This window comes from Scatophagus argus, chromosome 12 (assembly GCF_020382885.2).
Source record: "Scatophagus argus isolate fScaArg1 chromosome 12, fScaArg1.pri, whole genome shotgun sequence".
NCBI lineage: Eukaryota > Metazoa > Chordata > Actinopteri > Scatophagidae > Scatophagus > Scatophagus argus.
The window spans coordinates 8,591,796-8,610,444 of record NC_058504.1 but is presented as its reverse complement, the minus strand read 5'-3'; the positions used below and the strand labels follow the sequence as shown (position 1 = coordinate 8,610,444).

Genomic DNA, 18,649 nt, shown 5'->3' with positions numbered 1-18,649 from the left:
GATATTGGGAGGGCAGAAACTACAGCAATGACATGATGAGGGACCCGGGGGTTATACTGTCACACTACCACCATCTTCATTCAGCATCGCATGGCCTATAAACTCTGTGTGAAGAGCTGTGTGTGTGTGCGATGAACTTGTGCGTAAATATTGCTTTAAGGAGTTTTCCCTCAGGATTCTGACACTGTACCATGTGATGCTCCCACAGTTGAAGCCTGTCCACGACCCCTATAAAAAGAAAGGGATGCCCACTTCCTGCTACCCTCAGGCGTGCCAGTCCTGCCTCAAGGGAGAGAGGCCCCATAATTTATTATTTGTTCCATTCTCGTTAAGGGAATACTTTCTCAATAGCTCTTTCTCCTTTGTATATTTTTACTGTTCTTATTTTCTTCCTTGATTCAACCAGGTCCCCTCTTATTTATTTGCTTTCTAAACATCAGCTTGGTTCATTACGTCCAAACTGCCATGAAGAGAATGTAAAAAATTACTTTTGTCTTCACTGAGGACAGTGTTTATTTGTCTGGGTGAACCTGAAGGGAAAAGAGTATTCTGGCAATACCTATGTGTAGGTGACAGCTGAGCTGAGTCATTCAAGCTGACCTCAATTGCCATTACCTCAGGCCTTAATCAGATTCCTCTGCTGCAGATTGGAGATATGTGGACTGACACAGCATGCTCAAATGTCATAATTTATCAGCCTGGCCCTGCCACTCTTAATGTAAAGACATTCCTGCACCATGTGAAGTTAATGGGATGTTATGTCCACCGCATATGTTTTGTGAAATGGTTCCTTTCAGCACGAGCAAACCATCATGAAACATTCAATCTCACAGCAAACGTTACCCAGAGGAAAAACACTCTCATTTATTCCCAGCTGTGACCTCTTTGTTTGTTGGTATTGGTCAGTTTTTGCTGCTTTCTCAACCCCCATCACCAGCAACCATCAAGGCAAAAAGAAAAAGCTAGGGATGAAAAGGCCAAGCCACCGGCTGATCACTGATCCATGACTCAGCTTTGAAAATCTGCGCCTTCAAATCAAATTGTCCAGCCTCAAGGAGCAGGGGTGCCACAGTCTTGCCCCGGGCCACTCAGTGTCACCAAGCAGCTTTGAGGGGTTAACACGAATTCTTCTCAGTTGTCAAGGACGTGTGATTGGGGCAAAGGAAAACAGCAGAGTACAGAGGTCACTCTGTCAAGAGACTTTGAAATACTTAATTAGGTTATGAAGGAAGCTGCAGTTGCAGTTATTACCAAATTTCCAAATTCACACACAAGCCATTAAAGTCTTTGCTTTTTTCATGTTGCTTACTTGGTTTGCTCTTGATTGCTTTGTGGATTTGCTCAATAAGATGAAACCCCGTTTCATTATGTATTTAGCTTGTGTAATAGATAATTGAACTAACTTGCTGACTAACTTTGTTAGCATTATGAGCACTAATTTTCCTTTAGATGTTGCTTGGTTTCTAGTGTTTTTTTGGCAAAATGGCTCCATGTCAGTCATTCCATCACTTTGGCCCAGACAGAAATATCTCAACGACCATCACATTGATTTGGCACAGACATTCGTGGTAACCAGAGGAAAAATCCTGACTACTTTGGTGATTTCCTGACTTTTCCTTTTCTGCCATCATAAGGCTGTCTCAACAATTATAGCTAATGTTAGCATGCTAACACACTGAACTAAAATGGTGAACGTCAGCATGTTTGCATTGCAGCTTACTGTACTTCTAGTGTGTTATTCTTGTATATTTATTCCATTTGATAACAATTCTGCAGAGTAAGAGGGTGTTAATCATATTTTATTTTATTGTTTGGGGCTTGTTACAATATACATAATACAATAGAAATATTTTTTCTCTTCCTGCACCTCTTCCCAAATATTATTATGATTTTTGAGTGGAGATATTTGATTGCTTGGTCATGAGACATGGCTGTGGTTCTGTCACTTTTCCTGCACAGAAGCACATCCAGTTTTCTGAAAGTCTAGACTTTAATTATTCTGGTCCAGCCTATGCATTCATGCATTTCCTTTGATTTCCATACAGCCAACCACTTTTCCCCAAGAGGCACTTCAGAGAGGCAAAGACAGAGCAGTCCCAAGAGATCAGGAACCCTGGATGGTTCGTTGGTGTCTTATTTAAGAGATATAAAATGGAGCACAGGAAGAAAGCAACATCCTCCAGCTCTCTTCTGAGGTCTTGATTGAGCTCTGTAGTTCTAAGAAAACAGACACAATGGCTTCCTTCTGAGTCAGCCATGTTTCACGTCGAGACAATTAAACAAGTCACCATGGCCACCCAGCCCCGGCCCTTTCTCCAGACACTGAACTCAATTATTACAGAGGCTAACTCTTCATCACCGCAAGTTCACAGAGTGTGGCTAATCTTATCTGATCCGTTATTAGCTGCATTTTTCATCTTTATGGCAGAGCTAACAAGCCTTTGAGATCATTAATAGCTGGGAATGTTCAAATCTCATGTTAAGCATGAAGATGAATGAAAGAAGGATCACAGAACATAAATCACTCTGCTCTCTGCGTAGTTTTATAGTGCGGAAAAAGTCTTAAGCCCACGGATTTCAAGCTTTTCTCATGAAACACAGATTTTCACAAAAGAAATCACACAGTATGAGGTGATCTCTCAAGCAACTAGTTTTATTCAATTTAAATCTAAAGCACATTCTTCCGCTTGGGAAGAAGCAGGAGTCGAAAATGATTTATCACAGACAGCTTGAAAGTAGAGTAGGAAATAAGGAAAAGATTACAGAGGAATGTATTACCAAATGTTTGTTACTTAAACAACAGCAAATTGGGACGTTGCTTTTAAAAGAAGAAATAATGAACCCCACAGACTGTTCTGGTGGAAAGACCCAGCTGCTCGTTTTGTAAGAGCTGCTGAAAACTTCATGAGCCATTTGAAAAGCAAACAGTGTCGTCAGTGTCATATGCAAAACCAACGTGAATGCGCAACTGTAAAAGCACAGGGGAGGGGAGATGCTTCTGGTGACCAAAGGGAGAGCTGTCAATATGTCTGCTAACAGTGAGGGGGTCAGGGGTTAAGAGCTGGTAATCAGACAAAGTTTCAGTGATGGACGAGGTGCTATGACTCCAAGGAACCGCGCGGTTTGTGTGTGTGTGTATGTGTGTGTATGTGTGTGTGTGTGTGTGTGTGTGTGTGTGTGTGTGTGTACGCATGTCTGGGTTTCTATGTGTTTATGCAGAACCTGTTCAACAAAAAGACGACAAAACATTTATGAATCAAACCAGTGTGCTGGTAAAGATAAAACCCACTTAAGGAAATATCCCTGCCAGACACTGAATGGATATACACTCACCGCGCAGCCCCCATCCTCCCACCAGTTTTAGACAGCTCCATCTTTCTTGGAGTCCTGGGGTCACCTGCATGCGACCTGTTATCATTGGCCTGGTTTAGGCCTCCAGACGGCAATAATCTGTCATGATAAGTTTACATCTGCTTAAATGGTTACGTTGGTGTCTTAGGTTTCATCCTACAGCAGATTGTGGGGGGTGAGGGGTGTTTTTCATGTTTCTCTTTTGTCTATTTTCTAATTCATGTTTGAAGGAGCATCCGGCCACACTCTGACTCTCCAGCCTCAACTCACAGGTTGTACAGCCTCTCCTCCTCTGCCTTCACCAGACTCCTGAACCAGAGAAATACATAAAGCCACAAAGTGTAAGAAATCAAGGTGAAGTACTCAGAGGTATCATTGCTGGTCAGATGTAGCTGCAGACAGAACATTGCATTTTATTAAGGTTCAGACTTCATTCTTGATCTTGGAAACAGTACATGACCAAAGAATTTCATCTTAAGGTCCAACACTGCAACTAATTGTTATTTTCATTCTAGTTTTGCTTGGGGTGACACTGTTTTCTCAAGTTTCCAGGCTCAAGAATGAACACTGCTGTTCATCCAAAACATTAGTTAGTTCACATTATCATACATATGTTCATCATGACATATTAGTACATTTTGGATTTGGTGTTTTTTTGTTTGTTTGTTTTTCGGTTAATACAACAGTGACTTCTCATGAATGTCCCTCTATTTTATCTGCACCTCTTCCATAACATGAGGAACTCCTCAAGGAAATATCTGTGTTTAGTGCTGGCCAGGTGGTGTAAAATGGGTTTTGTAAAGCTATATCACTAAAAACAGCTGTACGCTGCATCTGGAAACGGTAGTGTTGACAGCGGTGAGAAGAATCAAAACAAACCAACAAAGCTACAGACAATCGAAAAATGAGCAGAATAAAGCTGAGGAGATCTGAGGGGAGTACAGAGATCAACAGCAAAATGTACACCAGGATCTTGTCCTTAGTTATCCTTAGCTGAGCTACTTCTTGTTGTGTCGTGTGAGTAGACCATAGTGTACAGCAGAATGAATTACAGTGTAATATGCTTCACATTAGCAGTGAGCAGAAGCAGTGATACTCTGCCTAAACTGCTCTGAGATGCTTTCACAGGCGATAAGCCACCTGGTAATGGCAGCCTGGGGTCATCGGGGTCTGTTATGCAGACAGTTTGCCACGACACGGAGAGAATAAACAACCACCATTTTCATTTCTTATTCATGGTTTTAATCACGGATGACAAAACATTCAGTAGATAAAAAAAAGAGGGGAAAAAAATGCTGGCATCGGCTGTGTGCCTTTCCTGTGCCTTAAATGTCTTTGGGACAGTCTGCTGGGTAACGAGAGGGGATTAAAACTGTGGCAAATTTGGAAATGGCTGTATGGGGAGGGCTGACATTAACAGGCTGGCGTGAAGAAGAGCTGGCAGCGGCCCAGCACGCAGCACAGACAGTGTGAGGTCCTCTTTGCCCATTCTAATGAGGTATTGTGAATGCCTGAGCTCAGGTCTGCAGCAGGGCCCCCTGGGAGTCAGGTGCAGTCAGATCAGCAATGGAAGGACCAGGAGGAAGTCCGTGGCAGCAGGATGAGGTGGGCTGAAGTGCGTCACTCTACATACCAGGATGGCAGATGGTTAAACAACCTCAGTGGAAGGAGGGAATGACATGAAACATCTTCAAGGTCACATGCAGGAAGCTGCATCATATTCAGTAGCTGTTTCCTGCTCACCCAGTTGGCCTGTGATGTCAGCCCTTTGTTTGCAGGAATATCTTGTTATGGAAAACGCGGATGTCCAGGTGACACTCTATGAGACGCTCGGACAATATTAGACTTCACGTGATGTTGCGGAAATACTTCTTATATTATTCAAAGTGATGCTTACGCAGAAACTTGTTGATTTTGAGGAAAAATGGTGACAACGGGCACGTCGTCTGCACACATCCACATGCCTTTTCTCATGTGCTTTGTGATTTTCTGATACAGTATGTAGATAATGTCAGAAGTAAACAGTGCATCAAGTTAATTTAAAATCCAATGAAATCATCCCTGGATCATTAGTTGCTTTGTCCTGAACGGTTCGTTCTCCTTGACAAGTTTAAATAATGTGTGGCACTTTAGCGAGCACCACAGGGGATGTCGGTTTCCATTTGACCCCCCCCCACTACCGCAGAGATGGGAATCCACGAGACATGTCAGGGAGGCTGCAGATTTTAATTGCAATCAGAAACTTCAGCAGTTGACTTTATAACTTGAACACCTTTAACAGGAAAAGACAAACTAATCAGTGAAACCACCTGGTGCTATGTTTTTGTTGGAACGAGCAGACATGGCTGTCCATACTTGCGCTGTAGTGCTGGTTAGAACACAAAGACCCGAGGTCTCCTTTTCTTCTCTGGTCTAATAGTGCCGTGCTGTATGTGACACATAGTGTATTTTAAAATTTAAGGATCTCATTCAAAAATAACAACCTGCAGCTCTATTTAAGAGCGGAGTGAAGGTTGTGAAGCAATGGATGGCTGCTGTGAGTGCTGCATTTATGGCAGCTCATCATTACAAAATGGGTCAGCACTTGTATATAATGGTCTGTTATAGCATATTAGATCTGAGGGTTAAACTGTAATTATGGCTATAAAGTCAGTCCCAGAAGGAAAGTTCATTATATCTTCCCAGTCCTTAAAACACATTATATGAAAGACATTGTGGGATACAGAGCTTCTTCAGATTTGTCTGTGATTCCTGGGTTATGTACTAATTCAATCTAAATTTTAAGTTTATTTGAAAATTGTCATCTTTGCTGCATTACTTGTTTCAGTTGTAACTGTTAATGTTCATATTTTCTTTTCACATTATTTGTGAGTATTAATAAATCCCTGACTAATTAGCAACAACATAACTGGAAGCTAAGTGGTGTATATAAATAATTGAATTCCTATTTGTTGTTGCCCATTTGTTAGTCAGGCTACAGAAAAAAAAATACACCACTTGATCATATTCATTACACTAAAGCGTCCTGACCTGTAGGCAGCTATTTCCATGTCTCTGGCCATCTTCTCACTGAGCAGCCCCTTGTAGTCTTCACACTGCTCCTTCATCTGCTCTTTAAAGTTGGCCTCCTGGTGTCGCATTTCATCTATAGTACACTGAAAAAGATATATACATACACAAGGTGGTGGGATATAGGTAGTGAGCTTTACAGCCTATGACTACAATAGTCAGCTCAACCCCCCCTCAGACCTCCAACTCAGCGATCTCGTCCATGTGTGCAGCCTTCTTCATCTCAACGTCGTCCTCCAGCTCCTTGTTCCACTTCTCGAGCTCAGCGAGCTCCTTTTGTAGCTGTGAAATCTACAGAAATACAGATGACATACAGCAGTGGTTATTCATTCAATGTAAACTCAAACATTTCTACTTAACTGCCTTGTCAGTAATAATGCAGTGATGAAAGACTATATGGACATATAAGGACTATATAAGGACATGACTGTACAGGGTACAGTCATTTCCGGTTCAAGCAGTAACCTTGGAGTTGGTAGTCCTTAAGGTTATTGGTTCTTGAAAAACTATCATCTGACATGCAATAGCAAATGCTGGCAAGATAACATGCCAACATGGACAGTTATGTAAATGTAAACATTATACCTGCTAAACATCAACATATTACTTATGTCCCCCTTTGTTCACCAGTTCAGTGTTCTGTCAACGCAAACAAACCCTGTCCGCAACCCGAGGGAACATTAAATCCTGAGAACATACAAATGACTCCATTCTTATGAGCATGTTTGCATGCTGATGTTTAGCTCAAAGCTCCACAGCCTCACAGAGACACTAACACAGCGCTAGACATTTAGCCTTGTTTGGTAACAGCTCTGTAAATTTGCTGAAAACAGGGATGATGAGGGCAGAATATGTGGGCCGTAAAACCGAAACAGTAAGCTAATAAGGGATGATTCTTCTCTGTAGGTTGGTCTCCACAGCCCCTTTCACATTACACACAGCCACAGCTCTAACTAACCAAGTATGTCAATCAGCTTGCCCTGCGCAGATAAACTAACCCCCCACCCCATGTCTGAGTGTGTGGTGTCCTGCCGTGAGTAATTACGGCAATCACATAAGTTCAACAATTAGCTGTCACAGCCAGATGGGGATCCACGCCGCCGTGCTCGTCTTTCAGTGAGATCATGTGAGTGGAGGAAGACCCTGGTTACAACTCACAGGCCGATGATGACTCCCCAGCCTGGTCAAGTTAACACTCCTCTGTTCTCCCTGGCATGAAAAGTGAAGCCTGGCTGGCCTGCGTATGCAAGTAGTGGCGTACAACCCCATCAGCGCCTGCTCTATTATATACATGTCTGTGTCAGGGCTGATTTCACTGCAATCTGTTTGTTTGGCCACGTTGTGTCTCGGTGAGAAACCAGACCCGAGGCATCCATCACAGGTGAGAGAGGAAACAGAGCACATCAAGCCAGGCTGTCCATCCGTCAGGCTGAATTGAGCAGAACTTAGGGGTGTGTGTTGCATATTAGAGAAAGGTAGATGATGTTGGGAGACTTCTGGTGTGTGGTTACAGACGCTCACTGTTTATTTAAAGAGCTGGAGATAGAGCTACAGCCACGGTAATGAGAACCAAACCACCATGCTTGTTACAGATGTGGTTAGACATCAGCTGTGGTCTGACCACTGACGGATGCGAAAGAGACTGAACTAAGAGGAGGTAGTTTTTGTTTCCTGTTTACCTGTGTCATAATTTGCTGGTTTGTCTCTTTATTGATGCTTCACTCTGCTGTCTATTTCATTCAAAATCCCCTTTGCTTTTTCTGGCATTTATCTGCCGGCTGCTGTGATGTGAAACTTCTGATGAAGGTTTACTTTATTTACAGCGGAAGTCTCCAGTCAGTGTGTGTTTGTGTGTGTGAAGTTTTAAGACGTTTATGACACTGGAGGCACTCTGAAAGACTGTACTTAATAACTAAGGACAGGGAGGGCAATAAATCCTGTCTGAGCTGAAGCCGAGCCCTTCACAACTCCTGCTGAAAGTGTCCGCAGAGTAAACACTCTGGTCAGCAGGATCACCCACACTGTTGCTTTGCTGTCACTCAGCTGCTCTCTACTCCCATCGCCTGCTGTGGGAAACCATTCATTTTCACCATTATGGCTGATTTAAGAGCTGATGGCTGATGCACAGCCACTTGCAGGTTGTAAGACTCCTCTTTTTCTTTGTAAGTAAAGAGGTGGGAAATGTATTATGGGAAGATCTGAATCAGTAGGTAGTAAAGGAAGGATTTAAATGGCGTGTAACTGTTATAATTAAAGGGTGAGTTCTCCCCCTCAAAATAATTATTTTCTTACTTACCAGTACAGAAAAGTCACCAGGCAGACAGTTTTGGTTTAATGTGTGAGATTTACAGCTGAAGAGGTAGTAGGAGAGTAGTGCTCATAGCATTGAAAGATTACATATTAATAATTCAACATTTCTTTCAAAGAACAAGGTCCCCATTACTCTGGATAACCCTCAGAACACACAGTGACTGAGACAATTTCTGAAAGCAATGGTGCAACATTTTGGGAAATGTGCTTATTCACTGTCTTGCCAAGAGCCTGATAAGAAGATCAATACCACTCTCAAGTCCGTACAGAAAACACAAAGCTAACAGCAGCAGATGGCCAACTTTGCTTAGCATAAAGACAAACAGCTAACCTGGTAACCTCACAGTGACGACTAAACGTCAAAAAGTGACTGCACCCAACCAAGAAACAATCCAGCACATAATCCCTGGTAAACCACAAGCTGATATTTTTAGTTTTAGCTTTAACCAGCTGCTCATAAAGTTGTCAAACTATTCCTTTAAAGTCGAGACCTTAAAGGTCACAGTGCTGATCATACCTATTTAACAATATGCCAAAAAAAATTCCACTTTTTTGTATTCTTATATACATATATAAAAACTATATAAAAACTCAGACAGCTCCAGAATATTCAACAAGGTTATCGATTGTGTATTCTGCATGTGTGTGTGTGTGTGTGTGTGTGTGTGTGTGTGTGGTGGAAAACTAGCTTCTCCTTTAGAGATTAATGAAGTTCACCCTGTTCCATCCTGTCCTTTCCTGTCCTATCCCAAGTACACAGACCATACAATACAGTCTTTCTCCCCAACAGATACTGCTATTGCGTCGGTGTACACTGCAACCCTCTTTTTAATATTCAGATCAAAGTCCTTCCAGTGTCCCAATGTCCCACTCGCTTTTCCGATTTCACTCGTAAACACGCCTCAAAACGCAAGGTACATACTCTCGAAATGCTGTTTTATCTGGACTCTAAGGCAGAAACATGTTCTCAATATTTTGTGTAATTTGGGTGAACTGACTGCTAAAAAACTCATGAAGAAAAAATAAAAAAAGAGTCCACTCACAAGCATCTTCATCTCATTGACATCCTTTATCTTCGGCAAGTCTTTGACTGTTGACCCTAGAGCTCCTCCCACTTCCAGTTGTTTATCATCAGCGCTGCGAACCACCACAGAAGAGGCTGCACCACACTCGTACTGCAAAGACAGAAGATGAAAAAATGAGTGCAGTTCTGGAAGTTTGCCGATATAAAAATAATCTGACTTAAGTTTGAATCTGAAAAGTCCATGGAGGATAGTGCTTTCTTTTGGGCAGTTAAGTGCACTTTGACAGAGGAACAAAGAAAAATCAGAGCCTCTCACATCGCCTGATGGTTAAACCTCTTTGTGTACACCACATTCATGATTAGATGGAACAAATGCAGCCGAAACAAGCAACATGAGGGTCCACAGGTGTGTGGGAGTCAGCCAGCAATCACCATTACTGTTCAAACCCAATAGCAATCATTTCAGCATTGAGACAATTGCGTCTCATAATCGAGGCCAGGCACAGACAGGACGGTGTCCAGCTGGCAACAAAGGAGAACGAATGAGAGGCAGACAGTTAGTGAATAAAGCCGGATTTTTGGGGAATAAGAAACACACCTACGCATCCAAACAGACACATAAATATACCAGATACCCTTCATCCTTGCTTCCAAATAAAGGACATTCTCCCTCTCTCTCACTTACTTACACACACACACACACACACACAGACACACACAGACACACACAGACCAGTGTCCACTCCAGTACTGCTGCTGAAGGGCCTGGGAAGGCGGCCAGCAGTCTGATTACAGCCCTGACCTCTGAACTGGGCAGACATCCTCACCCCAGAGGGGGTCAGACCCACCAGGACTACAGTTTGACCCCAAAGCAGCACCTCTTTGCCTGGACTACACACACACACACACACACACACACACACACACATGCACGCAGGCATGCAGGCACACACACATACAGGTAGACAAAGGCATTCTGTTCAGGTCCAGAGCTGTACCTCTGATTCTCAAGTTCTTCCCTGGTGTTGTGTTAAGAGGGAAAGAAAACAAGTGGAAGTATCGTCGTGTGATTTGTGAAAGTTGAGATTTACATCTGGACCTGACCGGGTTGTTTCAGAGGGACAGAGAAGGTGACGTGGTGGAAACAGGGGGGTTCAAGTGGTCAGCAGTTGGATGATGATGGTTATGGCTGGGTTTTTGAACATCCATGTTTGAATTAGCACTAAGGCTCTTTGCTTAAATAAAACTACCAATAAAATTACAGATTCTTTAAGAACAAAATGCCCTTAAAATATCAAATATAGAAGTATTAGACTCTTACTACTAATGCATCAATATGTAAGCAGCATTTTAGTTGTAGCTGGTTGAAGTGGAGCTAATGTTGCTGTTTTTTTAAGTGGTGGCTAACCAAGGGGTCGGGTTCCTTCCAAAGAGTCACAAGATAAATCTGAGGAGTTGTGATGTGATTAATGGGAGAGGGAAATAGAAAGAAAAAAACAAAAAAAAAACATTCTGCTACAAAAGTTTAGATTCTTTTCTATAAGCTTTGCTTTTTGTGCAGCACTGGATATTTTGAACAGTTATGCAACAATGTGAAAGGTTAAGATAGTTTCTGGCTTTGATGCAACTAACAACTCACGAAGCACATTTTCAACCACCAGTTTTTCAGTTTGCAAGCAAAAATACCTTAGTGGAAATGCTGAAATGGAAAATTTGTTATATCAATAAAAACAAATTGGGACAAAGTGAAACAGACTCAACAAATACAAGACATATGTGGCATAAACGTCCACCGAAGAGATGAAAAATTGTGGTAGACAGAAACATCAGATTAGTGATGTTATTTTATTTTATATTTGCGGGGCGATGAGGAGACTGGAATCTGAAATGAATACATGAATGTCAAACTTTCATTTTGTTTGTCAAGTCAATGAGGTTTGACTGCAGCTCTTTTAATGACGTGATCTCCTTGCACTCTCTTCTTCTGTGGTGATTCAATAGCATCTGACTGGAATATCAGCAATAACTGCTGTTTGTCTTGATATGCTTGTCTCCTAATCCAGTAGTTTTGTCTGGGACCACAGCAAAGACATGATTCATTTATTCTCACTATAATTCCATGCCGGTTTGCTGAAAAATTGGTTGAAATTTGCTCTACATTTGGATGAAAACCTGACTATACATCTGACATCTGAAAGGTGATGGGTGGGGGTGGGGGTGGGGGGGGCATAAGAACCAAGGTTGCTAACTGGTTTAATCTTTAAAAATGTATTGTATAATCCTTTCATTATTATCAAGTAAAGTACAGTACTTGAGTAAATGCGCTTAGTACTTAGTGTGTATGAGATTTGTCTGAGTCCATTCATGTGCATGTATGTGCAGCTCTAAAGAGGATTGTGATGTACACAGGCAAGCTACTGTAAAGCATTTGGCACAGAAAGGCTTTCACTTCATGACATGTTTACATGTTTTATGCTACACTGTGTTGTACCTGGAGGCTCTCAGCCAGCTGGCAGTAGTACTCCTTTACATCCAAGGCCGGAGTGATGTCAGGGCTGCCAAATTTAATAGCTGCCACCGCTCCTGTAGTCCCTTCGGCTGGCTCCAGCAGACTCTCCAGTGCCTGCTCATACAAGCCACATGCACAGGTGAAGTATATTTAGGTATGTTACTCAGAGGTGAAATGTAACACATCCAACACGTCTCCTTTGAGGAAACTGCACCATGCCTGAACATTTTTATTTTATTGCTGTTTTATACTTCTATTCCAGTACATTTCAGAGGGAAATACTGTACTTTTCACCTCACTATGTTTATTTGACAGCCAGAGACAATTAGTAATTTGGATTTTACAGACAACACGTGATCAGTACATAAACTGATGCCCTATTATTGATCAAGTTACAAAACACTATTTAAAGGAGTTAAAATGAGCTCCACCTCAACCAGCTACAACATTAAAATAATGATTATAACAAATCAATAATACATGATAACTTAGGAGGAGGAGCCATTATTCATATTAAGTACTTCTACGTTTGATACTTTTAACTACATTTTGCTGTTAATATTTTATAATACTTTGAATATAGGACTTTTATTGAGTATTTGTGCAGAGTGATATGGCCAACAAGGTGGGGCTAATTTTATTTTTATTTAATTTTTTATATATATATATATACACTGCAAATACAAACACACATGCATTTGCATTCGCACATATGTCAGTGACCTCAACATGTGTGTCTTCAGATTCCAATATGTAGCCTCTTTAGTAAAAACCCTGCATCCATTACAGGGAAAATGAACTGTTACAGAGTCACAGTGGCAGTTTAACATTTTTCTCCTTTTCTCTACACCCAAAAAACAACTTGGCTGCCAATCTGTCAGGGGGATATGGGGTATCTGGAAGTGCTGATCATAACAACAGTTAATAAAACGCAGGGAACTTCTGTTTTCATTTGGTATTCAGCCGCATTTCCCGGACTGTGAGTTATCGAGCGTGTCCCAGAGGGAGTGTGTTAAATGCCGGGCAGCCCGGCTTTGCAGAGAAAAACACAGTGTGATGGAGCTGGTTTTGCTTCATCTGTCTCCGTCTCTGCCTGCAGCCTCTAGATCTGATACTGGGGCCTGTCTGTCAGCTCCTGGTAAGTTGGAGAATATTGTAGAAGGTGGAGAGAGCAGGGTGTGTGTGGGTGCAATATAGGCAATGATGTCTTTTGGAAACATGCCTAATTTAAAACATTTTGGAAATAGGCTTTGTTATTTTGTCAGGAGTTATATAATACAACTGATGCCACTCTCATATCTACTTGTTAACTGTGAATGTGTTCACACCAGAAATGGGGAGAATTTTTACCTTGTGTCATTCGCATAAATTTGACTGCTTTGATGTATCCGCTTGAAACAGCCATCATACAGCCCGCGTAGATGTTAGCTGTATGCTAGCTAGCAACAGACACACAGATCACGTCCATGGTACGTCTGTGTGTAACGTTCAGCCTCTGACTGATCTCAGAACTCATCAGAAACTCCAGTTTTTATTTCCCTCAAGTCTTGTGGCCTTTTCTTCTTGTCTCTATGAGTTCATGAAGCAGATTCACAGTGTCTGTTTTTTGGTCAAGTTGAAACATTTTAATTCGCACAAATGGATCTTCACATTAGCGTTCATCTTTCCATGGATGCTGCTTCGTGTTCTATCTGAACATAAAGCGAGGCAAGCCAGCAGATGGCTATCTCAGCTTAGCACACTGAAAACTGGGAAACAGCTAGCCTGGCTTTCTCCAAAGATAACAAAATTCACCTACCAGCACTTCTACACTTCTGTGATTAACGTGTCATATCTCATTTGTTTAATCTAAGCAAAAATCAAAGTATAAAAACAACAAACTGTGGTTCCCCGATGGGTTATGTGCTGGGCTGTTTCTTGTTCAGGAGTAGTGACTTCTCTGAGTCTGCCAAAAAACAGTCTAACAAATGGCTTCCTGTAAAACTCCACAGTGTAATTTTTACAGTTTAGTTTTTACACATATTGAACAAACAAGATCTAAAGTAATTAGTTTGATATGGAGGTGGTAGAAACATTTTTTTACCTGCAGACCAATTCAGGCTAGCTGTTTGTGTCTTTGGACTGAGTTTCTGTCTGCAGCGTCATATTTAACAGACAGACATGAGAATGGTGCTGGTCCCCTATCAGAGCAAAGCAAATAAGTGTACTTCCCAAAATACTGAACTATTCCTTTAAAGAGTCTGGGATAAGGTCTCAAATGAGCACAGAATATTAAAGGAGGGCCTACATTTCGCAGAATTCACTACATTACATATTTGGAGGTGTTTTAATCCTCTCTACATGTTTCTGTTGACAGGCTCTTCAGCAAGGTGACTGGGGTCATCACAGCTGTGTTTTTCACTACAGGTCTGGGCATTTCTCCAACACTCCTGTCTGACCCAAGTGCTACATTTGGAGTCATTTTCAGGGCTATAAACTCTTCCTGTCTGATCACACTACAGTTATATATCCTCTTCCCCCGCCCCTCACCGTTTTGTGCTGGGCCTCCATGTTGGCCAGCTGCTCCTCATAGATAGCCACTTGTTCCCTCAACGCCAAACACCATGCTGTCACAGCATCCACTTCCTGCAAAGGAAACCAAGTTAACAAGAGAATAAGGCTGAAAGTAAAGAAGTTCAATTCAATATCTGAAGGTGTCTGAGGGGAACATTGCAGTCTGGGAATTAAATCACACTGCTGGCTGAAGGAAAACCATTTCGTTTCCTTTGTTTCTACCCTGGACAACCATCAGCACCAGCACATCCACCTGTTTCATTGAACCGCACACACCGCACTGCAGATGAAGAGGGTGGTGCTGAGCAGTTGTGTCAGAAAGAGGCTAACTAGACAGAAAAGCCCTGTCCGCTAATCCATTTGCCGGCAGGGGTTCTCAGCTCATCTACTCTTTTTAAAGAACTAGATTAATTGCTGTTGGGTGCAATTACTATGGGTGCCTGCATTTACATTTGGACACATGCAGAGAGGGTTTGGTAGTTAAGTTGTCAAGCCTCGACTGGTAGTGAAGTTGTGAAGCTCACTTCTGCACACTGGGAGGGTGTGCAGAAGTGAGCAAAAGTAGTCTGGTCCTGCTGTGTTCAAATATCAGCCAGCATCTGGAGAGAAGCTTGTTGTAAATTAAATTCTGCACTGATTTTAAAGCAGTAATAATTAATTTTGGGGTTTTTTGACCACTTAAGGGCAGCAGGGCAAGCTGTAAAAGATGGACAAATCAACAACTTGGAAAGTTAGTCTGGCAAACACAATGGAATAGCTATCGACATTTAGTGTCAAGGAGAGTAGCATTAGCATGTATTTGGAGTTTTGTTGTTGTCCTCCTGACAAATATAAGTAGAGTGGTTTTCTTTTAGCCTTGATTTGGTTTCAACCAACTCCTAATAAAACATCTTTCACATTGTGCAAGGTCATCTGAATAACATTTGTTACGGCACAAGTTGTAAACACAACATTGACATATCATCATCTTTTAAGATTATATGGTTAACTTGTTAGCTATTCACACATTGAGCAGATGAGAATTAATAAGGAATAATAACTAGTTAGCTAGTAAGCAGTGTGGGTTTTATAGCTTAGTTTTCACTGAAAATAGCAACTGACGAGAGTGAGACTAAGCCAACATAATGAAGCTGTCAGATGGAAAACAAAAACAGCCGGCAAACCCTTTCACATGACAGCCATCCATTTTCAAAATAAAAATAATGAATGGTGCAGCTTTAAAGCTCCTGAAAACAGGGTTTCATATCTTCAGTATTTTTTTAAAGCCTTAAATATTTATGACCAACAACGCAAGCACCCAAATGAAAGAAAACAAAAAGATGGTTCAATGTGAGACCAAACTTTAATTATCCCCACAACTACTAGCATATATGAAACAGATTCACCACTTACTCTCTTCATTTATCCATTACTTTCTATTTGTATTGTAATTCAGATGAATATGAACTCATTTCACAGCCCCAGTGATGTAAAACATTAGTGCAACAAAAGATCCCATACAAAAATAACTCAGAGAGTAAAGAGAGGAAATTTACAGGCCTTGAAACTGAAGCAGAATTGACAGGAGCGCAGAAACACAATAGCCAGTGGTGTACTTTAAAACAAACCAAACTGGTCTTTTTGCATCACTGTCAGTCCATTATGTTGAAAGAACTGCAGCGAGTTGTGGGTTGAGCTGTGTAGTATTCACTCCTCTCCTCCGCATCTCTGCTCTTCCTCTATCTCCCTGACGATTTCCCACCAAATCTTGTCGCCCTGCAGCTGCTTCTAATTCAGAACCAGACAAACTGAGCCAACAGGAACATTACAGCACCGTATTACAGCCTGCAATACATCTGTAAGGGAGAAAATAAAGCCTCCTGTGCATCTGGCCAGGCGTGGAGAAGATGAGACTCTGGCATGTGGGATTTGGGGAGGGGGTACAGGAAAAGTTGGTGGCTCAAGTTTTGCAGTGGGCCACCAGCCCAAATTGTGTGACTGCTGGTGATCAACACCCACTGGGTAGGGCTACAGAGGAGCAGCTGTGGCAAGTTTCAGCTGATTCACGAGGAGACTGAGGGGCAAGGGGGTGAGGAGACGCGTGGCAACACTGCCATCTAGTGCTGAAGGTACATTATCACAATAAAGGTCTGAAGATTCTAAACTTCTGTACTTATAAAAATTCTAATTCATATTACAACTTCATAATGTTAAGCAGCTTTGAATTTCTGTAGCCAGGTTATTTTAAAATTTCCTTTTAAAACTGACAACAGAGCTGTCATTCACAGAGACTCTACATGGATTTTATTTTCACTTTAAGCAAACCCAAACATATGTAACCCAAGTTTATCTTACTGGGTTGTGATTTATATTCAGTATAGCATAATCAAGCTGATGTAAATTAGTTTTATTTGCAGTGAAACTCAGCACTGGTTTCCACTAAAAGTGAGCTGCTATTGTATTTACAACCATTACCTCAGCGACATCTTGTTGCTCCTCCTGGAGGGTGATCCTCTGCTGTGCAGCCTTCTCATACTCTTTCATGAGACGTTCAAGCTCTTTCTGCAGTTCCTCTGTGTCACAGAGAATCTCATTCTGCAGGGAGATGCAGGGAAGACAGAGATGGATTTTGACAAGGTTATAGATACGGGCTGGCTGTCGTAGCACAAAGTGAAGTAAAATTGATGAGATGGGATGAGGAGTGCAATGGACCGTCTGTGAGAAAACCCAATTTAGGAATGTCGCACAAAGAGAAGCATGCAGCAGACACACCCTGCTGCAGCAGCACCCTACCTTCTCCCTCCGCAGTCTTTCCACAACTGCATCCAGACTACAGTCAGGCTCAGCCACAGAAGAGGTGACACGAGAGGAGGCTCGTCGACTGTTCAGTTTCTCCTCTAGTTCAACAATCTGACATTCAAGAGACTCGTTTTCCTCCTCAAAACAACGGGCCTGAAGGGCACAGAGTCAGATGAAATGCGTATAAAGTCAGAACAAGTACATACTGAGCATAAATACATTCACGTCTTCATTTACCACGAACAAAGGCATGACGCAGCAGAGGGAACACAAAGTGCTGATGTGTAACCGTGAGCAGTAACACTGTTTGTCCTCACCACTTCAATGAGCCTGATCAAGCGGTCATTGAGGGCAGCGATGATGGTGCGGTCCTGGACAAACTGGTTCAGACCATCCTGGTTGATGGTCTTGGTAGCTGCAAAGTCTAACTTGTCACAGTCACACTCGTTGATGGCCGCACCCCTAAGAGGAGGACACAAAGTACCAAAGACTGGACCGAAGAGGTAGACATACAGTTCACAATTAGAAAAGAAACAGAGTTCAACTCCTGCATAGTATCATTCTTTAACTGGTTCAGTTAATTTTAGCCCATCATGGTTAAGGTTCATAGCACAAATGCATTTGTCATCACCATTTGGGATAAAGCCCAAAGAATCAACATCCATATCCATGAACCTGCAGACACGTGTGTTTGTTTCCAATAAGGAAAAAAGTCTTATAATCTACATATATCAAGTAGACTGACACTTAGCTTATCAATACAATTTTAATATCTTAAAACCGGTAAGCGTACCCCAGAGACCCACACTGACCTGATGGAGGACCCGTACTGCCCTGCACACTGCACATTCAACCCGCCACTTCTCCAGTCATCCTCCTCAAACAGCTTGCGGTAAGAGGAAACCCGGAGCATGGCCATGGCATTGGATGGTTCCAAACTAGATTACAACCCAACAGGAAAATGGCAAGGAGAATCCAAGGTGGGGGGTTTTATATTCACAGAGAACGAGAATGTAGCACTGACGTGAAGGATCTCTCACCGGTCACTGAGTAGA

The 18,649-nt window shown here is 42.0% G+C and overlaps 1 protein-coding gene across 4 annotated transcripts; it reads right to left on the bottom strand.

Moving 5' to 3' along the window:
- Positions 1-1,975: 1,975 nt before the first annotated feature.
- vimr2 (vimentin-related 2) lies at positions 1,976-18,634 on the bottom strand. 4 transcript variants are annotated; one of them, XM_046405674.1, is made up of 10 exons: positions 18,407-18,634; positions 17,912-18,056; positions 17,589-17,747; positions 17,271-17,390; positions 14,793-14,888; positions 12,246-12,377; positions 9,774-9,905; positions 6,601-6,711; positions 6,382-6,506; positions 1,976-3,660 (listed from the first exon to the last, which is right to left on the bottom strand). In XM_046405674.1, exons 1-10 carry the CDS (start codon positions 18,511-18,513, stop codon positions 3,618-3,620), a joined length of 1,170 nt encoding a protein of 389 aa, XP_046261630.1. In that variant the 5' UTR covers positions 18,514-18,634; the 3' UTR covers positions 1,976-3,617. The 4 variants fall into 4 exon arrangements, with proteins under 4 accessions (XP_046261630.1, XP_046261631.1, XP_046261629.1 ...); XM_046405675.1 differs by lacking the exon at positions 1,976-3,660 and adding an exon at positions 3,842-5,623; XM_046405673.1 differs by lacking the exon at positions 1,976-3,660 and adding an exon at positions 3,846-4,976.
- Positions 18,635-18,649: the final 15 nt, after the last annotated feature.

Coding starts and splice junctions, on each gene's coding strand:
- vimr2 (XM_046405673.1), bottom strand. CDS start 18,513: ATGGCCATGCTCCGGGTTTCCTCTTACCGCAAGCTGTTTGAGGAGGAT. Junction 17,391..17,588: donor AAAGACTGCGGAGGGAGAAG/GTAGGGTGCTGC, acceptor ATCTCCCTGCAG/AATGAGATTCTCTGTGACAC. Junction 4,977..6,381: donor ATGGAAATAGCTGCCTACAG/GTCAGGACGCTT, acceptor CCTGGTATGTAG/AGTGACGCACTTCAGCCCAC.